Source organism: Diplotaxodon limnothrissa, linkage group LG2 (genome assembly GCF_057381915.1).
Source record: "Diplotaxodon limnothrissa isolate DT_005_m linkage group LG2, D_limnothrissa_male_GT1.1, whole genome shotgun sequence".
NCBI classification, from domain to species: Eukaryota; Metazoa; Chordata; class Actinopteri; order Cichliformes; family Cichlidae; genus Diplotaxodon; species Diplotaxodon limnothrissa.
In genome coordinates, this window is record NC_140597.1 from 12587377 (window position 1) to 12613901 (window position 26525).

The following is a 26525-nucleotide window of genomic DNA, read 5'->3' on the forward strand; positions in this document are numbered from 1 at the left end:
ACCTTAATGCTGCACCTCAGTGCCTTCTGCAGCTGTTTGACCTGCAGCTGTAAAATGTAACTTTGGTGGTTTTTTTGTTCTTTTTCTTACTGCAGCTATCATGAGGCTCCATGTCGCCGCACTCATAATCCAAACATCACTTCTGCATCTGAGATTTCATTCTGTTTGTGTGACCGCGACTAAAAACTTTGCAGTGAGCAAAGTTGCCCCATTAAATCTGCAGGTAAACAAAACTGTTCTGCTGGCAAGGGGATTTTAAATGACAGGTGAGGTTACTCAGGTGGCTCCTTTTTGTTTTTTATTGGGGTTTTTTCTGGTCACCTTCCTCCTGCAGGATAATTGTTTGTTCACTTGTGATTCCCTCTAATTATTTTACTCTAATTATATATTTGCCAGTGTTGTTTTTTTTATGTCATTAGAACTGAGGATGGTCTTTGATATTGGACACTTTTCGTTATGTTTTAATAATTGTAATTACAGCATACCTACTGTTTGAGTCTTTCCTTGTTGTGTTTTGTCAAACACATTTTATCATTAATTAATTTCAAAAAGCTCAGAAACTTTCAGCAGGTTAAACAGTAAATGTTCATATTCTAGGTTTTGACAGCTTGATCTAGGGTGCATCATCAACCTGCAGCACAGCAGCTAAAACTGGAACTGGGACCAATACTGCTTCACCACAAACTGTCAAGAGAGGCAAAGAAGACAGGAAGAGAAGAAGGGAATCAATTCCCAGTGTGTTTGACAGACAATGATTTAAACAGTGCTTAGTATTATTGATTGATTACAAGGCTGATAGTCACTGTTAAGGATGACAGTTCGCGATTGAAAACGAATTTGAGGAACGAAGAAAAAGCATTTATGTCAGAGCCTTTTGATTTTGATAAAGGTGGATGCTGATCTGAGAACATCCACATGGGAAGCTTAACATGTGATCTTACATTTTCAAACATTAACATGGCTTTGGTGGTCCGAAGGTGCTTCACAGCTCTAAGTTGAGGCTCATGTTTACATGTTGCGTGCGTCCCGTAGCTGTGTACAGAGGGCAGTGTCAAAGACGCAAGGAAGTCTTGTCCTATTCTTGTTTGTGTTGTGCTGTTGTTGGTCTTGGAGTTTTTCCTATCTTGTAGAAAAGACAGAAGTTATTATACACCCAGAATTAAAAACTGACCACTACAGGTACACTACTTTTTTTCTTTTGTATAATCTTCCTCTTGTGGTCAACTCTGCTATTGCCACCATTCCCATTTAGGTTAGCTTTTCAACCAATAAGCATTTGATGTATGCATAACATATTTTCTTTCTCCATTGTCTTTGCGTAGGTTGAATTCCCATAATCCTCCTCTGTATGTAGCCAAAGAGCTACACAAGCAAACACCATCCAGGGAATACAAATCTTGCATAACACAGTTAAGCTCTGAAAAGGGTTTCATACTGTAGCAACAAACTCTACAAACTGAGTTATGTTAGTGCAGTCTATTTGTCATATGCCTTCTGAGATGATGCTCCTGCGGTTGTTTAAGGGTTTGATTAATCTCTATAAACAGATGTCTGCATCTGAATATGAAAGGAAAGGAAAAAGACTGATTTGATAACAGTGGATGCTGGCAGCAGCCTGCTCAATTTTCTGATCTGTGAAGATCAAAATGTATGGACTTAAACTTTCAGCCACTGACACAGTCTCAGTAGTCCACAGGTACCTCATGGGTATCATGTTTCCTTTAGCAGTTCACTTGTAGTGCGAGTTCTAATGACACATCATGTTTGAACAAACTCTGGTTGTGGGTAATGCTACAGCAGAGATCCAAAAGTTTCTGGCACAACTTCACCTACTTCCAAGGTGCGTGGAGAGGGTCAAAGATCTGGTGCAACACTTGAAACACTAGGGAGCAACTTTATTATTATTACTTTATATGCTTGTTTACATTATTGTATTTTGCACAACTCTGTTGCTTGTGAAGCTCGCACACAAGAATTTCACTCACATGTGCTGTACCACTGTACCTGCACATGTGATGTGACAATAAAAGTGATTTGATTTGATTATTAGGAGACCAACGTGTTTCGACTTGTGGCCTTAATGTTACAGCCACACTAAGAAAATCAGAAGTTGAGGACCGGAGATTCACCCAAATTATTGTGCAATTAACTTGTGTTCTTGTTGCTCTTGAAACAGTTGTTTCAAAGATATGGACCAGGTCTACAACAGTGGCAGTCAAAGTCAGTTCCTGTCTTCAAAGCTACTTTGGAGCATCAGAACTGAATGAGGTCCCCTTGTTGAATTCAGGGTTACATCCAATCCCAGCTGCTGTGGGGGGAGAGGTGAGGTAACACAGAGACAGACAACTATTCACACTCACACTGACACGTATGGGCAATTTACAACCACAAATCGGCCTAACCCCACTAACTACATGTTGTTGGACTGTGGAAGCCAGAGTACCAAACGAGTCGTGTTCATTGGCTCAGACTGACTCAGGGTGCGTTCACACCGAACGCAATAGACGCGACCAGAGGTTCAGGTTTACATGTAAAGTCAATGTAGGAGCGAGAAGCCGATATGCGCCACGAAAACGCTTCTCTGCCGGATTCGCGCAACCAAGTAGCCCGACTGACGCGTTTGAAGCGCAAAGTAAAATACACGCTGCAGTTTGTGTGGTGCATTTTGTGCATTCGCGCTTATCGCATCTACCGCTCGAGTTGGAAAAATCTGAACTCCAGCCTCAAGTCATGCTGCGACAACCAATCAGGAGCCTGGTGACGTGATGCTCTGACCTAGTTCAAAGGGGCAGGTCCAGCCAAAGCCATTCATTCTAGCAATCAGTAGTTTTCTGATGAGGCAGCAGGCTCTCCAGGGCAGAAACAATGTTCTTATTTTTCTCCTCCTTCTCCCTGAGGCTCTTCCACTTTAAGCTGGATCCTTTTTATTCCTGTCTCTCTGTAAATAGTTATATTTTATATATTTATGTTTAATGTTTTTCAGTTTGAGCATTTTAATATTATTGCAAATAATTTTTTTTAATGAGTAATGTGTAAACCGTCCTTTATGCTGCTGCTCTGCTCTCCACAGTGAATAGAGAAGGGAGACTCTCTCTTCAAACGCTAGATCGACAGATGCCGTCTTGCAAACGTCTGGCACTACTTCCTCCCACATTTCCGCTTCACACACGTGAAAATTGCATGTTTTAAAGCGCGATCAGTTCGCTTTGGACGCACTTCGAGGTGCGAATGTGCAGGCGACCAGCTAGGGGCATCTGGTGCTTTTTGGTCGTGTCTATCGCGTTCGGTGTGAATGCACCGTCAGACTGATCACAATAAATTGACAGTCTGGGTTTATCAGTTAGATGACAATTATTTGCAAACCTTCACCAATCTGTCTGAAAATGATAGCAGTCACGCTTGATCGCCTTACGATTGAAAGAGGTTGAGTCTATGACCAGCTGGTTGCTGCAACTACTTCCAATCATGTGGGACAATAAAAAAAAATCTATGCAACCGCTGATTGTTTTGGTTTGTTTGCTTTAGCTTGTTTGTTTTTTTTAATAGTCACCATCATATTTTTACTCCAGTAAACATAAACAGCTGTGCAGAGAACCAAAAAGGAAGTGCAGAGTCAGAGATGGAGATTTTGTTTTTCTGCATTAATTCCAGCAGTGAGTAGCTAAGAGAACAGGAAGTCTTGGCCCAGATATCCACTGGCTACACTGGAAGAACAGAAAAATTGTACCCCCAGAGGTTATGTCAGCAGACTAAGTGATGGCTGTAATGCTGCAGGGCACCAGCAGCTCTGGTAGCAGCTGTGAAGGTTTTCATAGATTCCAAATTGAATCAGACACGATCCATTTGAATAAACTGACCTCTTAGGTTTTCTTTTTCTTAAACTTCTTAAGCTTCTGGTTCAGCACAAATATTTTGTTCAAAATTTGTTTCCCTCGAGTGTATGTTGCGTCTCTTTACTACTACTTTCTTTCATTGGCGCCAATCCTCTACTTGTTCATGTGCTACAGATATTGATATCGTACAGATATTGTACTAGATACTGTTATTTAAAGGACACCTGGGTCGCACAGGATGCATTTTATAATCCTTCAAATGCAAACAAGTAGCACTTTACCCCTCCTCTAAGATTTCAGCCAGTTTTATCATGTTCAGTCACTTATCAGAGCTCAGAAGTTGGGGGTTGAAAAGCTTGAAGGAGGTTTGACTTCAATTGTGTCTTCACCTCTAAGATACAAGCGTCTGGATGAGGACAGCATGGGATTAGCATTAGTGGATTCAGAAGGAACAGAAGGGTTGAAATTGAGGAGATTTTCTCCCTTCTGTTTGGTCCTCTTGACTAAAACCCCCCTGATGTCTGACCCTCAGCGTGAAGCCCCCCGTTCCCCCGGCAGGACTTCCACTGCAGTGTCCTCGTTTCACAGTGGAGGAGGATGAGAGCTCCCTGAATGCTTTTTTCTTCATCCTCTCTTCTCCTCATGGCCTCAGCACTGTGTTTAATACACAGGGTTGACTTTGATAAAGCGCGCTGAGGAAACAGGCTCTATAACAGAGCTCGATTCATGATCTGCCTATTCAGCAAAAGATGCAGGGTGGGCCTGAAGAGGGAGGTGGAGGGAGTGAGGAAAAAATAGACGAAAAGAAGAAAAAGGGAGAACAGTTTGCGAGATGGAGAAAACCCTTTCAGCCCTGCCATGTTCCACATCTCAAAGATGAGCTCCTGGAGGAGTGGCGAGGTGGCTCATCTGGACTTGTGGGTGGAGCTATATAGTTTTAACACTGTCACTGATGCACAATAGCAACAGTGATAGGCAAACTAATAAGTCTGTTTAAAGACAAAAATATGATTAATATCATTTAACACACTGCAGAGCTGTCTGCTCTGCTGTGAGTCAGTTTCATACCAGTATAGTGAGGCTAATAACTCTAAAGCATAAGGAAATATTAAAAGTAATCATTTATTATGCACAAAGCAATCTTTTTAATAATTACATCAATGGGGAATTCATTTAAAGTACAACATAGCTTGTATGCTAAACCATGCTAGCTACACATAAAATTTCTTTAGAGTAGTTTTGCACAATTCATTGGGCCTTAGATCATCTTCTTTCTGAAACAAGCTGTTTTAATTCAACTGACCCTTACTTGTCCCTTGTAAACAGAAGGCTTGAACAGCAGGTTGGAGGCATGTCTGAGATGATCACATGATCACATTAAGGATGTCCCATCTCCATGACATGACCAAGAGTAGCTGGAAAGTGTTTTAGTCTGAAGTCTGGCCTAATGGATCACGGGATAACTTACAATGATATTATTATTAGAAACTCAGGCCATGTTCGATATAGGTGCGTTTTCAGAAGCTCGGATCAAATGTTTTTCATTTAGCTCCTTTTATAATGCAAACCATTATTGTTACCATACAACAGTCCTGCTTACTGATTTGCAAAATTGAGCTCAATGATCCAGGGCATCGATCTTCATTCAGACTTGAAGTGTATTTTATATACTTTTATAATTTATTATTCCCTCTCGAAGGGATTTTTTTAAAAGGTTGGTAAAATTTTCATCTGCATCGGCTCTACATGTGGAAAACATTTTTTTATACTATAATTAAGGAATTCCCCCTTCTTTGTATCGCCACAATCATTTTTCGCTCTCATCTCTGTACCATCATATTTTTCTCTTTATTATTTATTACTTCTTCTTTTTTCTCTGACATTTCTTTGTTTAAGTCTCAATATCTTTTGTGAAGCAGTTTGAATTAAAGCGTGTATGAAATGTGCTGTGTAAATAAAGTTACCGTGTCCTGCTGATGGAATGAGCACTGGGAGGTTTTTTTATTGCCTCTTCTTTGTATGTTTTCATCTCTTTCTCTTGTTCATTTCATCTTCTTTTGTCCTGGACACAGTGGATTTTGTGGTTGTATTGTCTTGTGTATTGCCCCTCATTTACCATATTTCTAATTATATTCAATTTTAGCCTTTTATTATTTTCCTGCTGCAGTGACACCATCTCCCTGCGGGGATCAATAAATTTTCATCTAATCTGAACCTGATGAAATTGTGTCACACTCAGTGAGGAGCTCTCGTTGCTTTATTTAGTGCAGATTTTAAATTGAGTTTGGCGCTGTGATCCTGCTGCTTTGATATTAAGACTGATGGACTTTTTTCAAAGATCTGACTTTGACCTTTTTGAAGAAAATATTTGTTGTTGGTGCACCTGTGCAGCAGGTCTTTCCACCCAATTCGCACTTTCAATGCTAAATGTTGAGCTTTGTGTTGCATATTAAATTACGTTGTGATTTCCCCTTCCTTTAAAAAGAAAACAGAGCCGATCATTTTCTGTGAAAATAAATCCTGTTAAAAAAGGGACTAGATGTCTGAACTGGATTAAATTAGATTCCAGAGCACTAAAGCAGAAGCCCGCAGAAAGAAAACATGTGGGGATGAGCTGCCTGTATCCACAAATTACACATTATTTGCAAAGTATGACTGTTTTAAATATGAAATATTTTTCCCTTCTGTTTTTTGCAATTATATATATAAAAAAACAAACTCTTTTTAGACTTTGCAGAAAGTTGTTGTGTGACACCTAACCATGCATCCTGCGTCATTGCAGGGGCCCCGCATAAACCCAGACCACCCTCTCTCCAGCCATCTCCTTCAGCTTTTCTGGGAGAACGTCAAGATGATCCCAGGCCAGTCGAGAGATATAACCTCTCCAGCATGTCATCGATCGAGTAAATGCAAACCAGTACAAAACACAAAGGGGACAAAGACCTCAGGTCAATGACACCTTATGTGTAACAGCAAGACAGAGGTGGCATCTCACGGACGTCCTCAGAATTCACCCTCTGTAGATCACAACAGTTCACTGTGAATTTCATTGTAAAAAAAACTCTTCACAATACACAGTATGTTAGTGTGTAGCATAATATGCATGTGTGCATATATAACAGTGATGCTATGGCAACCACGAAAAACCCCACATTAACACCATGTTAATGAGTTACAGCCCAAGAACTGAGAAATAAAACCCATAATGAGGTGAAGTATGATATGAAAAATACATTAAAAGCTGAATAAATGAAGACACAAAGAGAAGCGTGTATGTGTGAAAAAGCACATCCACCACAGCTCCTCGCTGTGTGATGTCCCACAATTCCTCGCGGCAGCAGCAGCAGCGGCTGATGATGATGGCGATATTAAGGAGGAAATGTTGTGGGGGGACTTCATTGCCATATTCTACATTTTGTGTAATAGAATGTAACTAGCATCATTATTTTTTCATCACAGCCCTCCCACAACTGCCTTCCACATCTAGGAACATACTTTCCTCCTCGCTCCATCCCTCACTCTCTCGCACTGCTCCGTCATCACACACATCAATTAAAGAGCACGAGATAAAATGGAATGGTGGAAGGGAAAAAAGGAAGGGGTTGTGGCGGCTTGCTTGTGGCGGCTGCAGCTTCTGAGGCTCCACTGCTACACTTGAGGGCGACATCTTGGATTTGGCGATGATAACAAAAAGGATGACAGAAGTGAGCAAAAGCCAAAAGCGTGTCAGGATTGAAGTTAAAGCGTCTCTAGAAACAGGAACTTTTTTTTTCTTCTGGTCCACAGGGTGGAGTGAAATGTTGCTCTCTGTTTTTGGCTGAAGTAGCTACAAACGTGACAGCCAAATGTTCTTTCGCCACTGCTCATCAAACGACGGCCATCATGCAAATCAGCTCTGTAGCCTTTAAAGACGTTTTATATACGTCTATTTTAAGACCTCTCACAGTGTCCGTGTGATGATGAAAACGGCCGAGTGCTAACAAAGAGCAGGAGGGGAGGAAACAAGTGAAAACTGCTAATAAGGTTACAAATAAACAAAACTCCTCGATGAAGACATTCGCCATCATGACAAATCATATGTGACTAACAGGAGGAAATGACCATCTGCTGCTTATGTACTGTTTTCTGCAAATAAACAAAAGTCCAGTTACACTTTAGTATATTGTATCTTTCCCAGGAAGTGCAGATGGCAGTTAAATATGCTACAAAGCACATCTCTTTACATGTGGTCGATTCAGTTAAAAAAATACATCATATGTGAACATGTCAGTTTTAACCTTTCAGGCTATTTTGCATTAACGTTCACTCACAGTTTTATGCCTGTCTATATTCTGAAGGTTTTTATTAAAATACCATTTAGAATGTGATTTACAGAAAATTGTAGATTTATGAAGCAATAAAATAAACCTTCCATTTTTAAAAATGTATTCATTTATTCAAATCCTGTTCTGGTAGTAGCATATGCAAAATAGCTAGATAACGCCTTATTTGAATATTTAACCAAAAAATATCAGAAAAATGCTGTCTTCCAATAATTTAATAAAATACTGCTCAAATATTGTGTTCTTATAAACACACACACACACACTGTGTTTTCATATCTTCGTGGGGACATCTGACATAAAGCTTTCCCTAGCCACCGTCCGTAACCCTAACCATGAAAAATCAGTACCTAACCCTAACCCTCAGCTTAAACCCTTCATTCTAATTTGTGTTGTACAGTTATTTCCTTTTTAACCTTAATTTATATTTTATTCCTTCCTAGTAAAATTTACCCTTTTAATTTTTCATATTTATTTCCCTTTTTAATTTTTCATATTTATTTCCTATCTATTCATAGCCTTTTCCTTTTTTGTTTTCTTTAGGTCACGAGCAGTTGTCCAAGCATTTCACTGCATATCGTACTGTGTATGACTGTGTACGTGACAAATATAATTTGAATTTGAAACCTTTCCAGGGGCAACAAAAAGCAGCAGATCCACAATCGCAAGTAAGAGAGCTGGTATGAAAGATGTACACAATACAATGTGTTGTATCCCCAATTTTTGGGGATACAACACATTGCTCATCTTAGAAGATCACTACACCACAACTCTACAGAACATTTTATACGAACTGTTTAGAGAGCTGCCCCAGGAGTGGAAGCTTTTGTAGTGGCCACAAGGTGGGCTTACCAAAACTTCTCATGCATGATAGAGGATGTCATTGAGAATACAGAGGCACTCACTGCATCCTGTGAAGAGGGACCTGGGGACCACACTGTAAAAAAGATCCGTATATTTAACAGTGAAAGACAGTAAAAATACGACAGGAAAAACCTGTTAACTATAAAACAGTTTAAAACTGTTGATTTGATGTGAAATTGCCGTAAATAAAGAAATGTGGAAAAACTGTAATATGTACATTTTTTCTCTGAAAAAAATACATAAACCTACTGTAAATCACTCTTGCATAGTTTTTTTAACGGAAGATTCCAATAAAGTTTAGAACAGGCAAACACAATTTTTTTTACATTTATTTATTGAAAAAAATACAGGTTTTAATTGCTGAATGTAAGCATGGTTGTGCTGGTAATGGATACATGCTGTAATATGACTTTGTGATTTTTGCATTAATTTCACATAATAATAATAATGGATTAGATAGCGGTTTTCAAGAAGCCCAAAGCACTTTACATTAAATCCATTCTTGATTCATAGCACATTTAATACAGTATATTCTTTCTCAAATTGTAATATAACAGGTACACATATGTCCCAAGATCTTTATACTAGAAATGTATTAGGGCAATTTTTGGATGTAGTTTTTGTAAAGAATATGGGATGTAGCTGTTAAATCTACATTCTGTTTAACTCAATAAACCATGAGTTTAAAATGTAAAAGCTAACAACAACTGGAGAGACCTACAGCTAATGATAGACATACTATATTATTGGGTAAATTCATATAATCCCATAAGTATTAAAATAATAATCTGTTGTCTGTTCTATTTATTCATAGTTAATTATCATATGAAGAAAAAAGATTTTAAAAGCACCTCCTCCCAAAACTAGGCATTTTCCCCTGAAGTTTAGAGCACCGTTTCACATCAAGGCGCCTGATTTCAAATGGACCAATCAGCGCACTGCATCAGGCTCCGCCGCAGATAACGTCTGTACAGCTCCACACAAGTTTTGCTTTGGACTACTACGGCATCACGCTATCTTCATTTTCGTCGAACTGTTTCTCATTTTTTTAATTTAACGTCTGCCACAGCTCGTCTTCAGTTACTACGGTAAGAAAATAATCCAACTTGGTTTATTTATCGACAGCATTGTGTTGCAGGCAGTGAAGGCGCAAATGATAAATTTACGTTAGCTTTAGCTCGTTTCTAGCATTAGCGTTAGCTACATTAGGCTGAAAAGAGCCTTGCAAAACCAGCAGTGCTCGTTGAGACGTGTTTTGGAGACGGGTGTATTAATGGGTTTGAATTGCACTGTCTCACTTTGTGAACGCCAATGTGAGGGAACTAAAGCTTTGATTGCTCACTTAAAGGAACACATAGAAGAGGGACGGCATGTAACTTGTCCAGTGAGAGGATGCCAAAGTGAGTTCTCTGTAAAATCTACATTTACCTCCCATATGTCTAGAAAACACAAACGTTTGGAAAATGTGATTTGTGGTTTAAACAAAGATACTCAGTCAGAGAGTCCATCTACAAGTGCCACCATACAGGAAGGTGCCAGTGTATCAGATATAGAAGACCCTGGAATGGATGGGTCTAATTTCAGTGACCTGTATCTCAGAAATGTATGTATGTTTTACATTAAACTACAGGGACAGCATCTTCTGCCAGCATCTACCATTCAAACCATTGTTGAAGAAATACAAAATATACATGAATTGGGACAGATGTATACATTGAATAGACTAAGGTCACTTCTAAAAGATATGTCAGTTTCAGATGAAGACATTGTAAAAATCTGTGACACAGTAAAACAATCTGACTTGTTCTCAGCTTGTCACACAGGGCCCATGAGAACTGCTTATTCAAGAGTTCAGTGCTTTAAAGATGTGTTCAAGTATGTTGAACCCAGAAAAGTGTTTTTGGGCAGGGACGAGAACAGGATGGAGAGATTTGCCTATTATGTTCCTCTGCTAAATACTTTGAAGGGTATGCTGGAATCAAGTTTTTGGCAAGGTCTCATATCAGTGGATCCTAATAATGTTTCAAGACCAGATGTTCTCAGCGACTGTTGTGATGGTAACGTGTTTGTGTCAAACAAATTTTTTCAGGAAAATCCACATTGCCTCAAGCTGGTTCTATACCAGGATGCATTTGAAGTAGTGAACCCACTTGGTTCTGCCAAAAAGAAGCACAAGGTTTTGGCTGTGTACTTCTCTCTACTCAACATCCCCCCCCATGCCCGGTCAAATACTGATCATATGCAGCTTGTCTTACTGTCTAGGGAGAAGGATTTCAAAGAATTTGGCCATGAAAATGTTTTTTCAGAACTCCTGACTGATTTGAAGGTACTAGAGGAGAATGGGATAACAATGGCAGACAAAACTGTAGTGAAAGGAGCCCTCTACTGCATTGCTGGAGACAACCTGGGCTCTCATTGTATTGGGGGTTTTACAGAAAATTTCAGTTCATCAGTGTACTTATGCAGATATTGTCTGTTAACTTGAACTGAATTTCAGGGTGCTGATCCAGCAGTGTGTGGACCTCAGCGGACCCCAGAAACGTATAGATCTGCCACTGAACAACTGGAAAGAGAAGACGTGTCAGAAGTTCAGGGGATAAAGTTCAGGTCTGTATTTAATTCTTTACAAAGCTTTGATGTTTGCACACCTGGCATGCCCCCATGTCTCGGTCATGACATCTTTGAGGGTGTCCTCTCATACGATCTTGCTCTTTACCTCAAGTACTTCATCAACACAAATAAATGGTTCACTTACCCAATTCTGAACAGGCGCATCAAGCAATTTAAATACAAAGAAACAGATGCTTCATCCAAACCTTGTGAGGTCAGTCCAAAAACATTGAAACTTGGTGGACAAGCTGTTCAAAATTGGAACTTCTTGAGACTTTTACCTCTCATAATTGGAGACAGAGTGCAGAACTCTCAAGATGATGTGTGGCAGTTAACGTTGCAGCTTAAGGACATTGTTGACCTAATTTGTGCTCAGCAAATTTCCAAGGCTCAGGTTACTTATCTGGATGCTCTCATCCAAGAGTATTTGGAAACCAGAAAGGTGCTGTTTCCTAATATCAACTTAAGACCTAAACACCATTACTTACGACATTATCCAGGGCTGATCCTAAAATTTGGCCCTCTCATCAGGCTTTGGACAATGCGCTTTGAGAGCAAACACAGTTACTTCAAAAGATGTGCAAGGCATCTGAAAAATTTCAAAAATCTGTGCTTGACTCTTTCAGAGAGACATCAGATGTTTCAGGCCTTCCTTTCTGCTGGGTCAGTGAGTCCTCCAGCATTGCAAATAAAAGATTGCTCACCATTTTACTCAGAGCTTTACAGTGAGCAAGTTAAAGACGCAGTCCTACATTTTGGCTTTACTGAAAGCAATACAAAGATTCCAGTTGCTGTTCAGTATAATGGGCTTAATTACAGAAAGGGTCACTTTATTGTCACTAAGTTTGATCAGTCAATGGAGTTTGGTGAACTTCTCCTCATTCTTATTAAAGATGAGTCTGCTCTTCATTTTCTCATGAGAGTTTATGATGCAGAATTTCTTTCTTGCTACCACATGTACTCTGTAAAAAATGACACTGGGAGATTAGAGTGCAGACTCATCACTGAACTGATTGACTTGTGGCCGTTATCATCTTACGTGAAAAACGGACACCAGATTGTTCCACTGAAGCACAGCGTCTTGTCAGACTGAATGCCTTGATATGACATCATGGGCCAGAGCCAAACTCTTTGTATGTGTGTCTTAACAGATATGGCTGAATCGCAGGTGCTTATCTTAAAGAACATAGGGGATGCAATAGCAGGAGTGCTTCCGGACCTTCCTGATCAACTTCTCAAGTCAGTAGAAGATACTTTGACAACACTTGGTGCAGAAACCACAGATGATTTAAAGTACATTACAGAAAATGACCTGCTGCCAGTGCTCAAGCCCATACAAGCTAGAAGACTAGTGGCTGCCTGGACCCAAAATGGTAAGTGTAAAACATTGTCACCACACCAAACGCACAGAGGGCTGTTGAAGTTAGAAATACTTAGAATATGAGTGTTCCTGAGTCTGATGTGGCCATCATTATTTAACCATGCTTTCTGTGTAAATAAAACTTGGATGCTTTGTGGGGAAATTTAATACACTTTGAGTTTCGAAATGCAATCTATCAGACAAATTGCATTATTAAGTTTTGACCACGCTGTGTAACCTTAATATCTCAAAATGTATCTATGCAGTGCAGAATTTAACATAACAGAAAACATGATCTAACGCTTTCATATCTCTTTTTTTATGTACTTTTAAAGTCTCTGGCACTTCGACACCAATCGCTGTACATTCCTCTCCAGTGGATGTCCTTCTTTCTCCACCTTCAGTTTCTTCTTCACCAACATCATCCACCACTACTTCATCACTTTCAGGAATCTGTACACCATTACTACCAAACTGGGTAGAGAGATTTGAGATACCATGGCAGAGGCTCCCTGAGGAGTTGGTGCAGAACTTGGAAAGACAGAAAAGACCAAGCGCAAGACAAAGACGAGAAATGATAAGGATTGTGGTCTCTGAAATGATGAAGACTTGTAAGAATCCAACCAAACACAATACTACAGAGATAGCAAAAAGGATGGTGGCCAAGTATCCCAAGTCTCTTCAAGATGTGATTGATGGTGATGTTATTGGACCTGGATATCATTCTCTTGTAAAGCAACTTCAGGCAAGAGTTGAAAATGTCAAGCGACCTGACACACCAAAGGTAAAAAAACGCAAAGCAATATCAGATGACGACAACGACACAGATGAAATACCAGCTGAACAAAAAGCAAGGGTTCAAGACACATATGGCTGTATTAGCTGGGAGCCAAAGCATTTGCCACTCTCTGAGACTGTGGAGAGTCAGCTTGAAAAAAAAGAAGAAATGAAGAAGCTGTTTAAAAAGAATAACTACAGTACAGATGTTGTGAAAGAACTAGTCAAGTGCACCTATTACACGCAGCGTAAAGACATCAACAAAGGGGCAAGCATCCAGAAACTATGCCAGGAATGGCCCTTTCTCTTCAATGAAGTTGGTATGACCGCACATTTCCAAGAACTGACTGGTGTGAATCTGATGGAGACCTTCCTTGCCAATGTGGACAAAAAGGGTGCACGTCTGTTAAAGTTCCTCAAATATGTTGATGCACAAAAGCACAAGCAAGTCCTGAATGCTGTTCTCAAACTTCAGACTGAAAGAGGGCAGTCCAGTGGTTGCTTGCAAGAAGTCATTGAGATGATGTTTCTTTTACTGGCTCATTTTGACGAGAAGGGAGAGCTTCTGTTCCACTGCGTTGAGATGACAAGCCTTGCAGAAGATGTTCAGATGGAGAAAGTGCCACCAACACCCGTCATCATTGTTTGCGGTAAGCCGAAAGTACAAAATTCAACTTTTTTTTTTCTGTTGTAACTGCCACGTTCTTGTACTCTTGGCTTGTTTAGTTTCACGTTCTGTTGCTTCCACACTGATACACTGGATAACACAACCATATAAGTTCAACTAGTAATATAACTCATCCTATGATCCATGTAACAAGTATCTCTGTATTTGTATATATGACTGACATTAAAGCTCTTGTTATTAAAGTTTTTAATTTGTTGTTGTTGTGTTAATTCTCAGGTTCCTCCTGCTTCGCTGCTGAGACATTCATGTTGAGCATTGACAAGAAGATTGTCAACGACCGCATCACAACCTTCACCTCTGCTATCTGCCTAATGTTTGGCAGTTACTACTGCTTTAACATACACTACCCTGTGGAACTACGATCAACACTGGAGTTCCTTCAACGGTAAAATTTCTTTTATTATGGATTTATTTTTGTGCTTATCAAACTTGGCCATTTGATATCCCACCTCAGGTTGTTAATTTCCTCAATCTCTCTTGCCCTTTTTTCATGAAGGTGTTTCTTTTCCATAAATCCTGAGAGAGGCACCAAGGTTGAATCCAAGAAGAAAAAAGTGTTCTCAGTCAATCCCAGAGTCCTCACTCTCATCTCAGACATTGCTGACCATGAGTGGATCTAGTCCTACCCCTCTTGCTTGAGACGAAGTGATAAAGGTATACCATGTTACATACTCTACAGATGTTATGTTTTTGAAACAATTGTTACATTTCTGATTGTGAGTGGGAAGTTTTTAACAATGTGAAGTTTTACTAGACACAATTTGTAAAAGTACATGTTCTACTTTTGATTCACTGTTTTATATCTGAAAAATGTATCTGGTAAAAATGTGGTGATTTTGTTTCTTGGATTACAATAGTGTAAAAGTATGCTGCATGTACAGTACATTGCTGGCATCCAAAAATTTGCAGTTGAAGTTCTCAAAACAAGTTTAAAGTTTTTGTTTGTTACCTGATGCAGTTTTAAGATGTACATTTTCAGCTTTACTGCTCAGTTCTGTGTGCAAAATATGTGGGTGTAAACTTGTTCCTGTAATTTCTTCAATTCAGACTTTCTTTCAATTATAGAAAAAATGTTTAATTCTCTATATTTGTATTTGGATAATTTGAAAAGTCAAGATTCTATGTGTACTGACATTTATGTAGTGAGAACAGCACCAAAACACTTAAGGTGTCTGAATTGTCTGCTAAAGGTAATGTGAAGTATAATGTGTGCTCAACTTACAGCACTGGTTTTGCACAGTTTGAACAGAACTTGTAAGAATTCTGTGATTCCTCACTGTTACTGTCATGGAGATGACTAGTAACTATTTGTGATTTGTTGAGTAAAAATGTAAATGTTTGATGTTCAAAGCATCAAAGATGTTAAATAAAATACTTTTTTGGAAATTTAAGGTGGATATTTTTGTGTTACATTTAGTAATTTGAATAAAATCATGGTTTGTGTATTAAACTTAAAGAGTAGAACACTTAAAAGCACTCTAGTCTAAACACGGTTACAGAATAAAATTGTATTTTTTCTATATTTAGATAGTTAATTTTACAGGGAAAGAATGTTGTGATTTCTGGCACAAACTTTCTTTTATATGTTATTTTCATGTTAATTCTAGGGAAAAACATTTTTTCTTCAAGTTAAAACATTTTCTTCTACGGTAAAATATTGACCCTAGCACTATTTTTAACCGTAAAATAAACAATAACAATACCTTCTTACCGTTAAAGAAGAAAATGTTCCACCCGTAATTTTACGGTAGATTTCTGGCAACCACAGCTGCCAGCGTTTTACCGTAAAATCTACAGTTTTTTTTTTTTACAGTGCGCAGGTAGTGACAGAGGAGGATAAGCACGGGCATTAAAATGAACCCACACCACGACCTCCACCTCCTCCACATATACACCCTGAAACATAATCATCATCATGACACACACAATTTCAACAGACGCAGACAGTACAACGCACTCATGCCGTTCAATCCACTAAACAAGGGCACAGCTCGGACGGACTTGAGAGCCGCACATCAAAAACCAAACACGGCAACAATAGCCACCATGACAGATATAAACCTCAAGTCAGCGGTTGAGTGTGAGAGAGATCAGGGACCTGAATATCCAGAAGAACCTGCGACGGAGATTCCACAACCTTGCATGAGGCAGCATGGGGGATTGAATAGTTGTGTGGCTTTATGATAAAGGTCTGTGAGCTATTTAGAGGAAGGTTCAGCCCCTCCCCTAGCTCACAGAATAAGTTGTGACTTATGTGACTTGTCACTGCCCAAGTGCTCCACAGGGAGGACTCATCCCCAATTTGGGGTTTCTCACAACTTGAGGAAAACTCTATGGAGAACCTAGATCTGGCCCCCACCTCAGCCAACCATCAGGCCAAAAAACCACATCTCTGCCCTCAGGAAATTAGTGGATCGGTATGTGACCGTGACCAGAAAATGGGTAGTGTTAGGTGATTTGACTGCGGCGAGGTTCCCGACCAACTCAGACCAAGACCTCTAAATTGATAGTTACTCCGGTACTAACTTTCACCATGCCCAAGGAATACTTTCCAAAGCAATCATTGACAACCAAGTGGAGAAGGTGGTGTTGGCATTTGGGATAAATTGTAGGGCACAAAGAGCAAAAGAAACTGCTATTAAACAACTACAGTCAGCAGTGAGGGAAGCAAAGAAACAGTTCCTGCATTTGGAAATTTGGATCCCCCTTATCAATTATTCCAACCTTTCGCCCACGGAGGAGCAGAACACTCTGCAGTTAATTAAGGGTCGTATCAGATGAAATATGCCGTACATCCCCCGAATTTCCTAGGGATCTTTTCCATACAAAGGCAGACATGATCCATTGGACATGTGAAACTGTTAAGGCCATGTTGAAACATTGGAGCTTGTTTTTAGGCTTGAGCCTAAAGTAAAGGGTCACAGCCCTTGGTTTTTAAAAAACGTGATTTTGGCCACGCATTTTAAGCATTTTTAAGCTTTCTGCAGCCTAGGAGTCTATTACAAAAAGGTTTGATGTTCATACCTACTATAGATATATATATATATATATATAAAAATAAAAAACATTTGATATTCAAATTTTTTTTATAAATGTAATATTTTAAAAACACAACAAAATGGGAGTCCAAATCTTTTACAGCAGCCTCAACTTGGCAACCACCACCCAGTTCTTCACCCCCACAGATACACAGACTGGTGGGACAAGACACAACTGATTTTAAAAACATGTATAGACCATGTAGAGAAAAACACAATTTTAAACAGGAAGAAGTGAAAGCACTCCTGGAATTAATGCACAATAAAACCATTGAACCGTTATTAAGCCTGCAGACGAAGGGAGCACAATTGTTATATTAAGCAGAGATCAATATATTTTTGAAGTGACTTGACAACTTCAATGATCAAATTACAAAAACTTAGGCATACCAATATTGACGCAATCAATCCCAACAGTGAAACAAATTGTAGACCGATTACATAGGACAAAATTCATTAATGCCAAACATAGGACATACATTATAGGTCAGTCTGAACCGAGACGTCGTCGATTCTACATTCTTCCTAAAATACATAAAGATCCCGGGACCTGGATGGTTCCGTGGGAGATTCCCACAGGACGGCCAATTGTGTCCGATTGTGGAAGAGAAACGTATGCCACAGCGGAATATATTGATCACTATTTGTACCCTCTGTTTATTAAACATCCAGGGTATATCAAGGCCACGCATCACTTCATTGAATTGGATAAAGATCTGTCTGTTCTATTGGAATCATTGTTCTTCACGATAGATGTGGAGAGTCTTTATACAAATATTGACATTCCAGCAGGTTTAGCAACAGTGAGGAGATTTTTCCAAAAATTCCCAGACAGGAAGAGACCAGACAAAGAAATATTAAAACTATTGGAAATAAATTTGAAATGTAAAGATTTCGAATTTATTTGGGGAGTGCTATTTACAAATTAAGGGGACAGCGATGGAGGAAAGATTTGCTCCATCATATGCCAATATATTTATGGCAGACTGGGAGAAATAGGCATTGGCCAAATGCCCGATCAAGTCTTTGCATCTCCGGTATCCGGATGACAAGACACTTAGAGGACTTCGTACAGATTCTGAACACACATGACCCATCCATCAAATTGATACGGAAAACAGCATTGATTTTTTTGGACACTACAATTTACAAAGGTAGGGACTTTCCATCTACAAAAAAATTGAACATAAAGATTTTCTTTAAAAACACGGACACACACGCACTACTCTATTAGACTAGCTCTCACCCAAAACATACCTACCAAGAGTTAATTAAATGTCAGATGATTTGATTCCGAAGGATATGTACCAGGGATTTTTCAGAGGCGGTCAAAGTTCTCTTTAAAGCACTCCGGGGAAGGGGATACTCCCGCACCTATTTGAGGAGATGTCGGAGAACATTCCAAGTGCCCAACCTGAGGACCAGAGGGACATTATCCCCTTGATATCTACATTTTCTACAGCTGGTTTAAGAATACAGAAACGATTAAAGACAAATTTCGAACAGATAATTGGGCAACAAGGGACAATTGGCAACCACAGTGTGATATCACCATAACAAAAATCTAAGGGATTATGTAGTGAGACTCAACCTGACGCAATCAAATAAAATAAGATAGCTGTGTCCCAAAACGTCGGCTGCAACCTTCGGAGAAGACCTTCGCGGTCTACGTGGGCCGGGTCCTTCGAAGACCGAGAAGGCCGGAAGTACGAGGCTGTGACATGGGACGGTCTAGCCTTCAGATTTGCATCACCGCTGTGTCGGTTTGATAAACTTGGCCGTTGGCTCCTTGCTATCTAAAATATAACAGGACACTGGCGTCAATTCTCAAACGTCTCACACTTTGACATTTATTCAGCTGTGTGAAAATCCCGGAGGAACCCACCCAATGGATTAATAAAGTTTTATTTAATCTAATAATCAAATAACTTTGATCTCAGCCAAACCGATTTACTCCGATTTTTCCTGGACTGGCTTTTTATAGCAGATAACCTTAAAATTATTCTGAGGTAGAACAAAAACTGAAGAAAACCATGAATCAACATATAAACATTACCTGAAGCTTACAGAGGTATAATAAGAGACACAGCTAAGCAATTTTGCATAATTTTAAATGGTATAAAAAACAGCAGAAATGAGACTTTCTTGTCAGAAGTCAGTTAAATAAAAAAATCAAAAACTGTGGTGGAAGTGAAACAGCAAAACAAAGAGGGAATTCATGACGATGTTTATGTGAAGCGACGTCGTTTGGATCTGTTTGGTGGTTTGGTGAGATTTAACCTGAGATTCTAGCATTTTGGGCAAAATTAATTTATATTTAAAACTATTCAGGATTTTAATGAATCGATATCGCGTTATTTAAGCTAGAATCAATTTTAATCGGAAAATCGATAACCAAAACGCACCCCTAATTACAGACATTGTTTCTTAAAAATACAATTTGTGTAGGTAAATGCATACACAGACACACACACACTAAAATTTCAGGCAGTATGGGGTTAACTTGCTGTTTTAGTAACACCAAATAGAAAACATGAAATACAAAACTTAACTTTCAGGGCAGAACTGATTCCAGCCTCACTCTGTTTCAGACCTTTGAGTAGAGCACATCTCAATTGAGAGTTACACAGCAGCCACATTCCCGAGGTTTTCCTTTCTTTGTGGGCTTTCGTCTGAGGAAAGGCCAGACCTTGGCCGAAACGTTATGGCTAGTGATGTGTCGGTCGCGAACGAAATGGCTATTAGAGCCAGGTCTTTGACGTGAACGACGCGAGCCGGCTCCTTATCGTGATCCGTGGGGGTTTTTTTCTGTCTCTCACTCTCTTTCGCACTTTGCTTCTGCTTCATTTTGCACGCGAGCCTTGTGCTTTATGCTGGGCAGAGGGGGGAGGAGCGGTAGTTACACTCACAGTAGCACAGGAACAGAGCAGGATGGAGAGAGAGAGAGAAAGAGAGCCAGGGACAACAATGTCACATTAGAAAGGTATAGTAATTATCCACAACTATTTTCAGTTGCAGATGATAAAGGATTCAGAAAGTTTATTCATGCAGGTCCATATGACAGAGGATATGCATGTTCTTTTTGTTTTCATATTTTAATTTATATTTAATTGTGTTGTGGTTTGCAGTGGTTTGTGTTGTTTCTCTTTAAATTTGTTTAAAAGGAAAAAGCTGAAAATTTAAATAGTTAAAAGTTGAAATGTGAATTGTTGATTTTTGTATTATATGATTTATTTATTACATTTTATGTGGAGTGAATAAATATATTTACGGTGGCCCCTACAGACAAAGCACGTACAAACGTACGAACTCTAAAGCACGTACAAACCCTTAAACACGTACAAACTCCAAAACACGTAAAAACTCAGAAGCACGTAAAAACTCAAAACACATAAAAAAACACAACAGAAGTGCTCCAGGATGCTGGGCGCAGTGTTGAGCTTTTGTTACTTAGTGGCTACACAAGCCAGCAAGTACCAATGACCGGATTTGGTGTGTGGTAGTAACAGGTAAATGAACTTTTTTTTAAATTATTTGAATATATATGAGTGCTTGTGTATAAATACACAAACAATACACATATGCTTTCAATTGTGTAATTTAAGTGATCTAGGTAGCTTTGTTTTGGAAGTTCAGTTAACGCTAGTGATGTGCGGATCGATCCTGAAATATCGATTCCTCCGATACCAGTCATTTATGTTCTAGAATCGATTCTCACATTAAAATATCGATATTTTTAGTAATTTAGGGTTAATTTGTAGTTTATCATTAACAGGAACACAGTGGAAAGCAACTATAACATTCGGATTGTCTACATTCAAAGGAACTACTTCCTCTTCCGCCTTTCATAGTCATGTGCGAAATACGGCTGTATAAATGTCTCACAGCCCCTTGGTGCGTGCACTCGCAGCAATGGCTGAGCGTAATTGTGCGGACGTATTTTACCTCCACAAACAGCTGAGACATGGTTTGCGATACATGTGGCAAAAAAGTGCTCCAAGAGTGAGGTGTTGTGGCTATACTTTCCCAACCTTGAGACCTCAGAATTAGGGAGACATTCAAAAGGGCTGTTGGGGGGGGGTGTGATACATACATTTTACAGCGTTTATGTCACGGTTCTGGGTAGGGCTGGGCCATATTATACCGTTCACGGTAATACCAGTATAGTATTAGGCAACGATAGGAAAATGAAATATCGCGATAGAATATGAGTAAAACGCGCATGCGCAGTGCCTTTGTTTTCATACGCACATGGCCGATATTTGAGTGAAACAGATGAACCAAAATTGGTTTGTAAAAATGGTGCAACTTCAGTGATGTGGAACTGGTTTGGTGTTTGTCCGTCAGATACACGACAAAGCACATTTTTTTGCAGAACATGCAAGCGGCTGTCGTTATTGTCGTATTTGTCAGACTAAGATGCTCTTAAATCTGGGAGTAATCTGGGTCCTAAACTCCGTATATTTCAGGTCAAACGAACACTGCAGCATCACTGAGAGTTAAAAACTGTCTAAATTCTTTCATCTTTAATAAAACGATCAGCATTGCTGCTTTACCAGGTGTAACTATGAAGTTTAACTTCCAGGCATCCATGAAAACAAAATTTATTACATTTAACAGCGTTAGAAGTTAGCAGGAAGCTAGCGGAAGTTAGCTCGCTAGTTTCGCTAGTTACCTAAGCATGATATTGCATGTTCTGACTGAGAGATTTCTGAAAAAAATCAAACGTACAGCTCTGCTATCACTTCCAACATAAATGAAGACAGGAAACTAAACAGCAGTGACGTTTGTAGGGTTACTGAAGTTGGGCTAGCTGGTATATAATGATGTGCTATGTGATCACTAGCGACACAGCTACGTTAGCATAACATAAACAGTGAAGCTGGAGGACGAACACTAACACTTTTCCACTTATAAAAGTTAACGTTAAGGTTCCTCATGGTTAGAGAAAAATGCAATCGCATGGCAGGATGCTGTAAACGGACCAAACTTCAGTCAGGAGAACAACTGAGATAATGCATTCATAATACAAGGTTAGTCATTAATATACTGCAACAACATGGGAATAGAGCAGCTGCCAGAGAATTCAACATTAATGAATCAATGGTACAGAAGTGGAGGAAACAAGAAGAATGAGTTTAATAAAGTTTGATTTATCTGACTGCTTTGTTTCGCTTAATGTGCCTTATAATCCTGTGCACCTTATGGTCCAAAAAATACGTACTGCACACTGCAGTTTAATGTTGCAAAGCACCTCTTTTTAACTTCAGTGGATATTATACATGGTTATGCTCAGGATATGTCAGCCCATTTCTACTGGAAATGCCTTTTGGTTAAACTTTCAGCAAGGAATTTGCATTTGCACTGATCAGCCTGCTGCAACAGGGTCAGAATTTGGTGTAAACAACATGAAAGCATGGATTCATCCTGCTTTATATCAGTAATTTAGGCCGCCGGTGACGGTATAATGGTGTGGGGGGTATTTTCTTGACACATTTTCAGCCCATCAGTAACTGAGCACCACAGCCTCCGTGAGTATTGTTACTGACCACGTTCGTCCCTTAATGACCACAGTGTACCCGTCTTCTGATGGCTGCTGCCACCAGGATAATGTGCCATCCAGGGGCGGAGCGTGGGGGTGGCTTACTGGGCTTAAGCCCGGGTTGTTTTGTCAGAAGCCCGGGGTCTTTTGGAGTGTAATTTTTTCATAGTTAGATGCCTGGCTGACAACTGTATAAAACAAAAAGTACACACAATATTCGAAGCACATAGTGCACACTGTGGGAATTTACGACTGTGCGTGAATCCCCCCTGATATTGGTATGATCCGAGCTCAGGCACTAAGCAACTGAGCGAGGGGGCGGGGCAGCTGCTGCCTGTGAGTGCGCTGTTGGAGAAACGGAGCCAGCCATACTAAGGAGAGCTTAAGTTTGACCAGGTACCAAAGCAAATCATTCCTACTGTACAAATAATGTAAATATGACGGTGCATCATGAAAGATTGATATCAAACTGATCACTTGACCAATATTACGTTACTTGCTCTTCAAGTGAATCAACAAATGGCGAAATGAAAAGCCGAACAAATGCTATATATATATATATATATATATATATATATTTTTTTTTTTTAGAGAGTCTTAGCTTACGTGTGTTTATTTTATATTTTCAGTTCTTACCCTCCCTGACTAAATCGGTTTCAGTAATGCACTGAAATATAAGAATGGACATTAGAGGGTTCTTTCAAAGAAAAAACTCAGGTAAATGTTATTTTATATATTATGCTTTGTATGCTGTTCAGTATATTTCTATGCAAAACAAGAAGGATTTCAGTACACAGCAGGATATTCACATTTGTAACCAGATATTTACATAAAACATTTTTACTGTACAACATCAATTTAGAGTAAACTTTTGTTTTAGATAAATATTGAAATATCTTTTGAATTAGTTAATGTCAGAATAAAGAGAGACAGAGCTGTCTATTTTTTATCACTTTCATTAAATTTAGGAGTACATATACACTAAGTTTGTTAATTAATAAGAAACTGCAGATGATTCCATTCTGAGCTGAAGAAGCTTCTGATAGGTTAGTAGAGTCCATGTGAGTAAATTGGTGGCACAGCTGTGGATGCATATAAGGCAAAACACAGAGCCTGTTTCTTTGAAATGGGAAAATCAAGAGATATCAACCAAAACACCAGAAAAAGAACTGTGGAGCTCCATAAATGTGGCTCAAGTTTGAATACAATTTGGTGCCATTTGCAATTAAGAAATACAGACAGTTTCTCTCTTTACTCTTAAAGTTAACAAATGTGTTTTTTATATTTATCAATCTAAAAAAATAAACATTTAGTCTGATTTGATGTTACAATTAAAAAAAGTGTTTGTGTTTTGATCTGAAGAGTACATAAATATCTGGTTTCAACTGTATATTTGATGATTGTCAGCACAAAGAAGGAGAGAGAGGGACAGAGAGGGAGATGGAGAATGAGGACAGAACAGAGATGGAACAAGAGCAGGTGAGACACACATGTTAGTCAAATGGTTGTTTACCAAAAGTATCACCGTATCATAGGTACTCATGTATCTAGTACCTAGTGTTTCTTTTTAGGTTTGCTATTTTTCAAATTCTATATTTATTAAGTTATGCAGGCTTGTTTGCACAACAAGGCTAAATAATTATATAAACCTTTCTCAATCTAAATATTGTACTTTGGTAGAATTAAAAAAATAAGTGTCACGGCGACGGATGGCCGGTACTGAATAGGACTCAGGTGCAGAAACCCAGAGCGGAGACAGTAGATGATTAAATAGTTTATTACGGTTAAGTGCAAGGGGAACAAAAAAAAGGGAAACGTGGCAAAGACAGAAAATGACGAGACGTGGAGCCTTGGTGTGGCGTGCCCAGGGGAACGTGACTAGGGCGAGGGAACGAGGCCTGAGAAGTGGAACGGAGCTGAGTGGGGAACAGTCACACTGAGGGGAGAGGATATAGAAGTTAGGCGGGTAGTGAAGGCAGCTCAGAAGTGGCCAGTATAAGAGCAGCAATTCTTACTTGCAGTTAGGGACCTGGAGTGTTTGAGAGGGGGATGATGAAGATCCAGGGGAGGCTGAGTGGCGTGGAAAGGCTGACCTGAGATCCGGGGCTCCAGATGGAGTGTGATGGCAGGAGGGCAGGCAGGTGAGGCACAGAGGGATTTCCAAAATGATCACTAGGTATTCCAAGTCCGGAGGTGGAGTGAGCCAGGGTGGGTACAGCAACTGTAGCACAAAAGAGTCTTTGTTAGTAAGATGAATCACAGCGAGAATTTGAAACACAAGACCTGTTACCAACATGGGTTGATGACGAACTGGCAGTGAGTGAACATCGATGTGTGGTTTAAATCCCTCTGGCTTGATAGCCTGCAATAGGCTCCAGGTGTGCAGGAGCTGGAGTTGGCCCTGCCCAGGGGCGGATCCCAGGTCAGTTCAGGAGCCTAATGGAAACTCCAGCCACCCACCGTAGACCATGACAATAAGTGTAGTGCAGGTCTATGATGATTTTTAGTGCTACTATCATCTAGTTCTGATTGTGGTTCTGTCTTGGTTAAATCCCAAGTACTCCTGATTTTGAACTGTTGTAGTCCTGTTTTAATTCTGGATCAGTTCTGGGTCTGGTTGAATTGGGGTTTAGTCCTCGTGTCTTGATACAGCCCTGACCTTGTTCTGCGTTGCTGCTTAATTAAAAAACTAGTTTAAGGTGTCCTGCACATGTGATATATATTTTTCCTTATATGAAGTCATTCTTTTTTGAACAAAAGTCAAAACAGAGCCTATTAATTTTTCAGTCATTTCTAACCCCCCCCCCCCCAAAAAAAAAAAAAAAAAAAAAATCAAACATGCATACTACCCTTTAGGGCTAAGCCCCGGGTGTTTCAAATGTCTGGCTCCGCCTCTGGTGCCATCACCATGTCAATCGTGTCAACTGGACCAAATCTCTGATGAATGTTTTCGGCAATTTGTTGAATCAGAGAATTATGAGAATCCAATGCAGTACTAGCATGATGTACCCAACAACGTGACCGCTGAACATGTAGCATCTCCCCTAAAATCTCTATAAAAAGGCCTAATATGAAAAAGGTCCAACCATCGCACAAATTACAGTACTCTGTTGTTCCATTGTAATCATTTTGGTGGCACTGTGAATTTTTGAAATGCTTCCCCTTTAATTCACCAATATGTAGCTTGTGACAACAACAAAGCACACACATTCTGAAAAATCTCAGAGAGAAAGGTTGCACCTATTTGTTCAGCTCCATAAAAAAGAGCTTTATAAAAGCACTGCATTTCCCAAAAGCAGTTAGAGCCATTTCTGAAATAAGCATGCTGTACAACTGCTCCATCATTTGGTCCCATTTTTAACCTGTTATGCAGCAGTGGCCCATGCTTTAACAGGTATTTTTGCAATCTTACGAATATCTCCCGTCTCCTCAGAATAATGAAATATGTATCTTCCCAGGCAAAAGCGAAGATTAAATCTAATATTTTTGAA

General features: G+C 39.5%; 2 protein-coding genes across 2 annotated transcripts in view; one reads left to right on the forward strand and one right to left on the reverse strand.

The window, feature by feature from the left end:
* Positions 1–26525, reverse strand: part of LOC146638266 (protocadherin-1-like) — a 345805-nt gene that overhangs the window by 20479 nt on the left and 298801 nt on the right. The window lies entirely within an intron of this gene.
* Positions 13817–15074, forward strand: LOC146638267 (uncharacterized). Its single transcript, XM_085367155.1, has 3 exons — positions 13817–14416; positions 14671–14839; positions 14951–15074. Exons 1-3 carry the CDS (start codon positions 13936–13938, stop codon positions 15072–15074), a joined length of 774 nt encoding a protein of 257 aa, XP_085223281.1. The 5' UTR covers positions 13817–13935.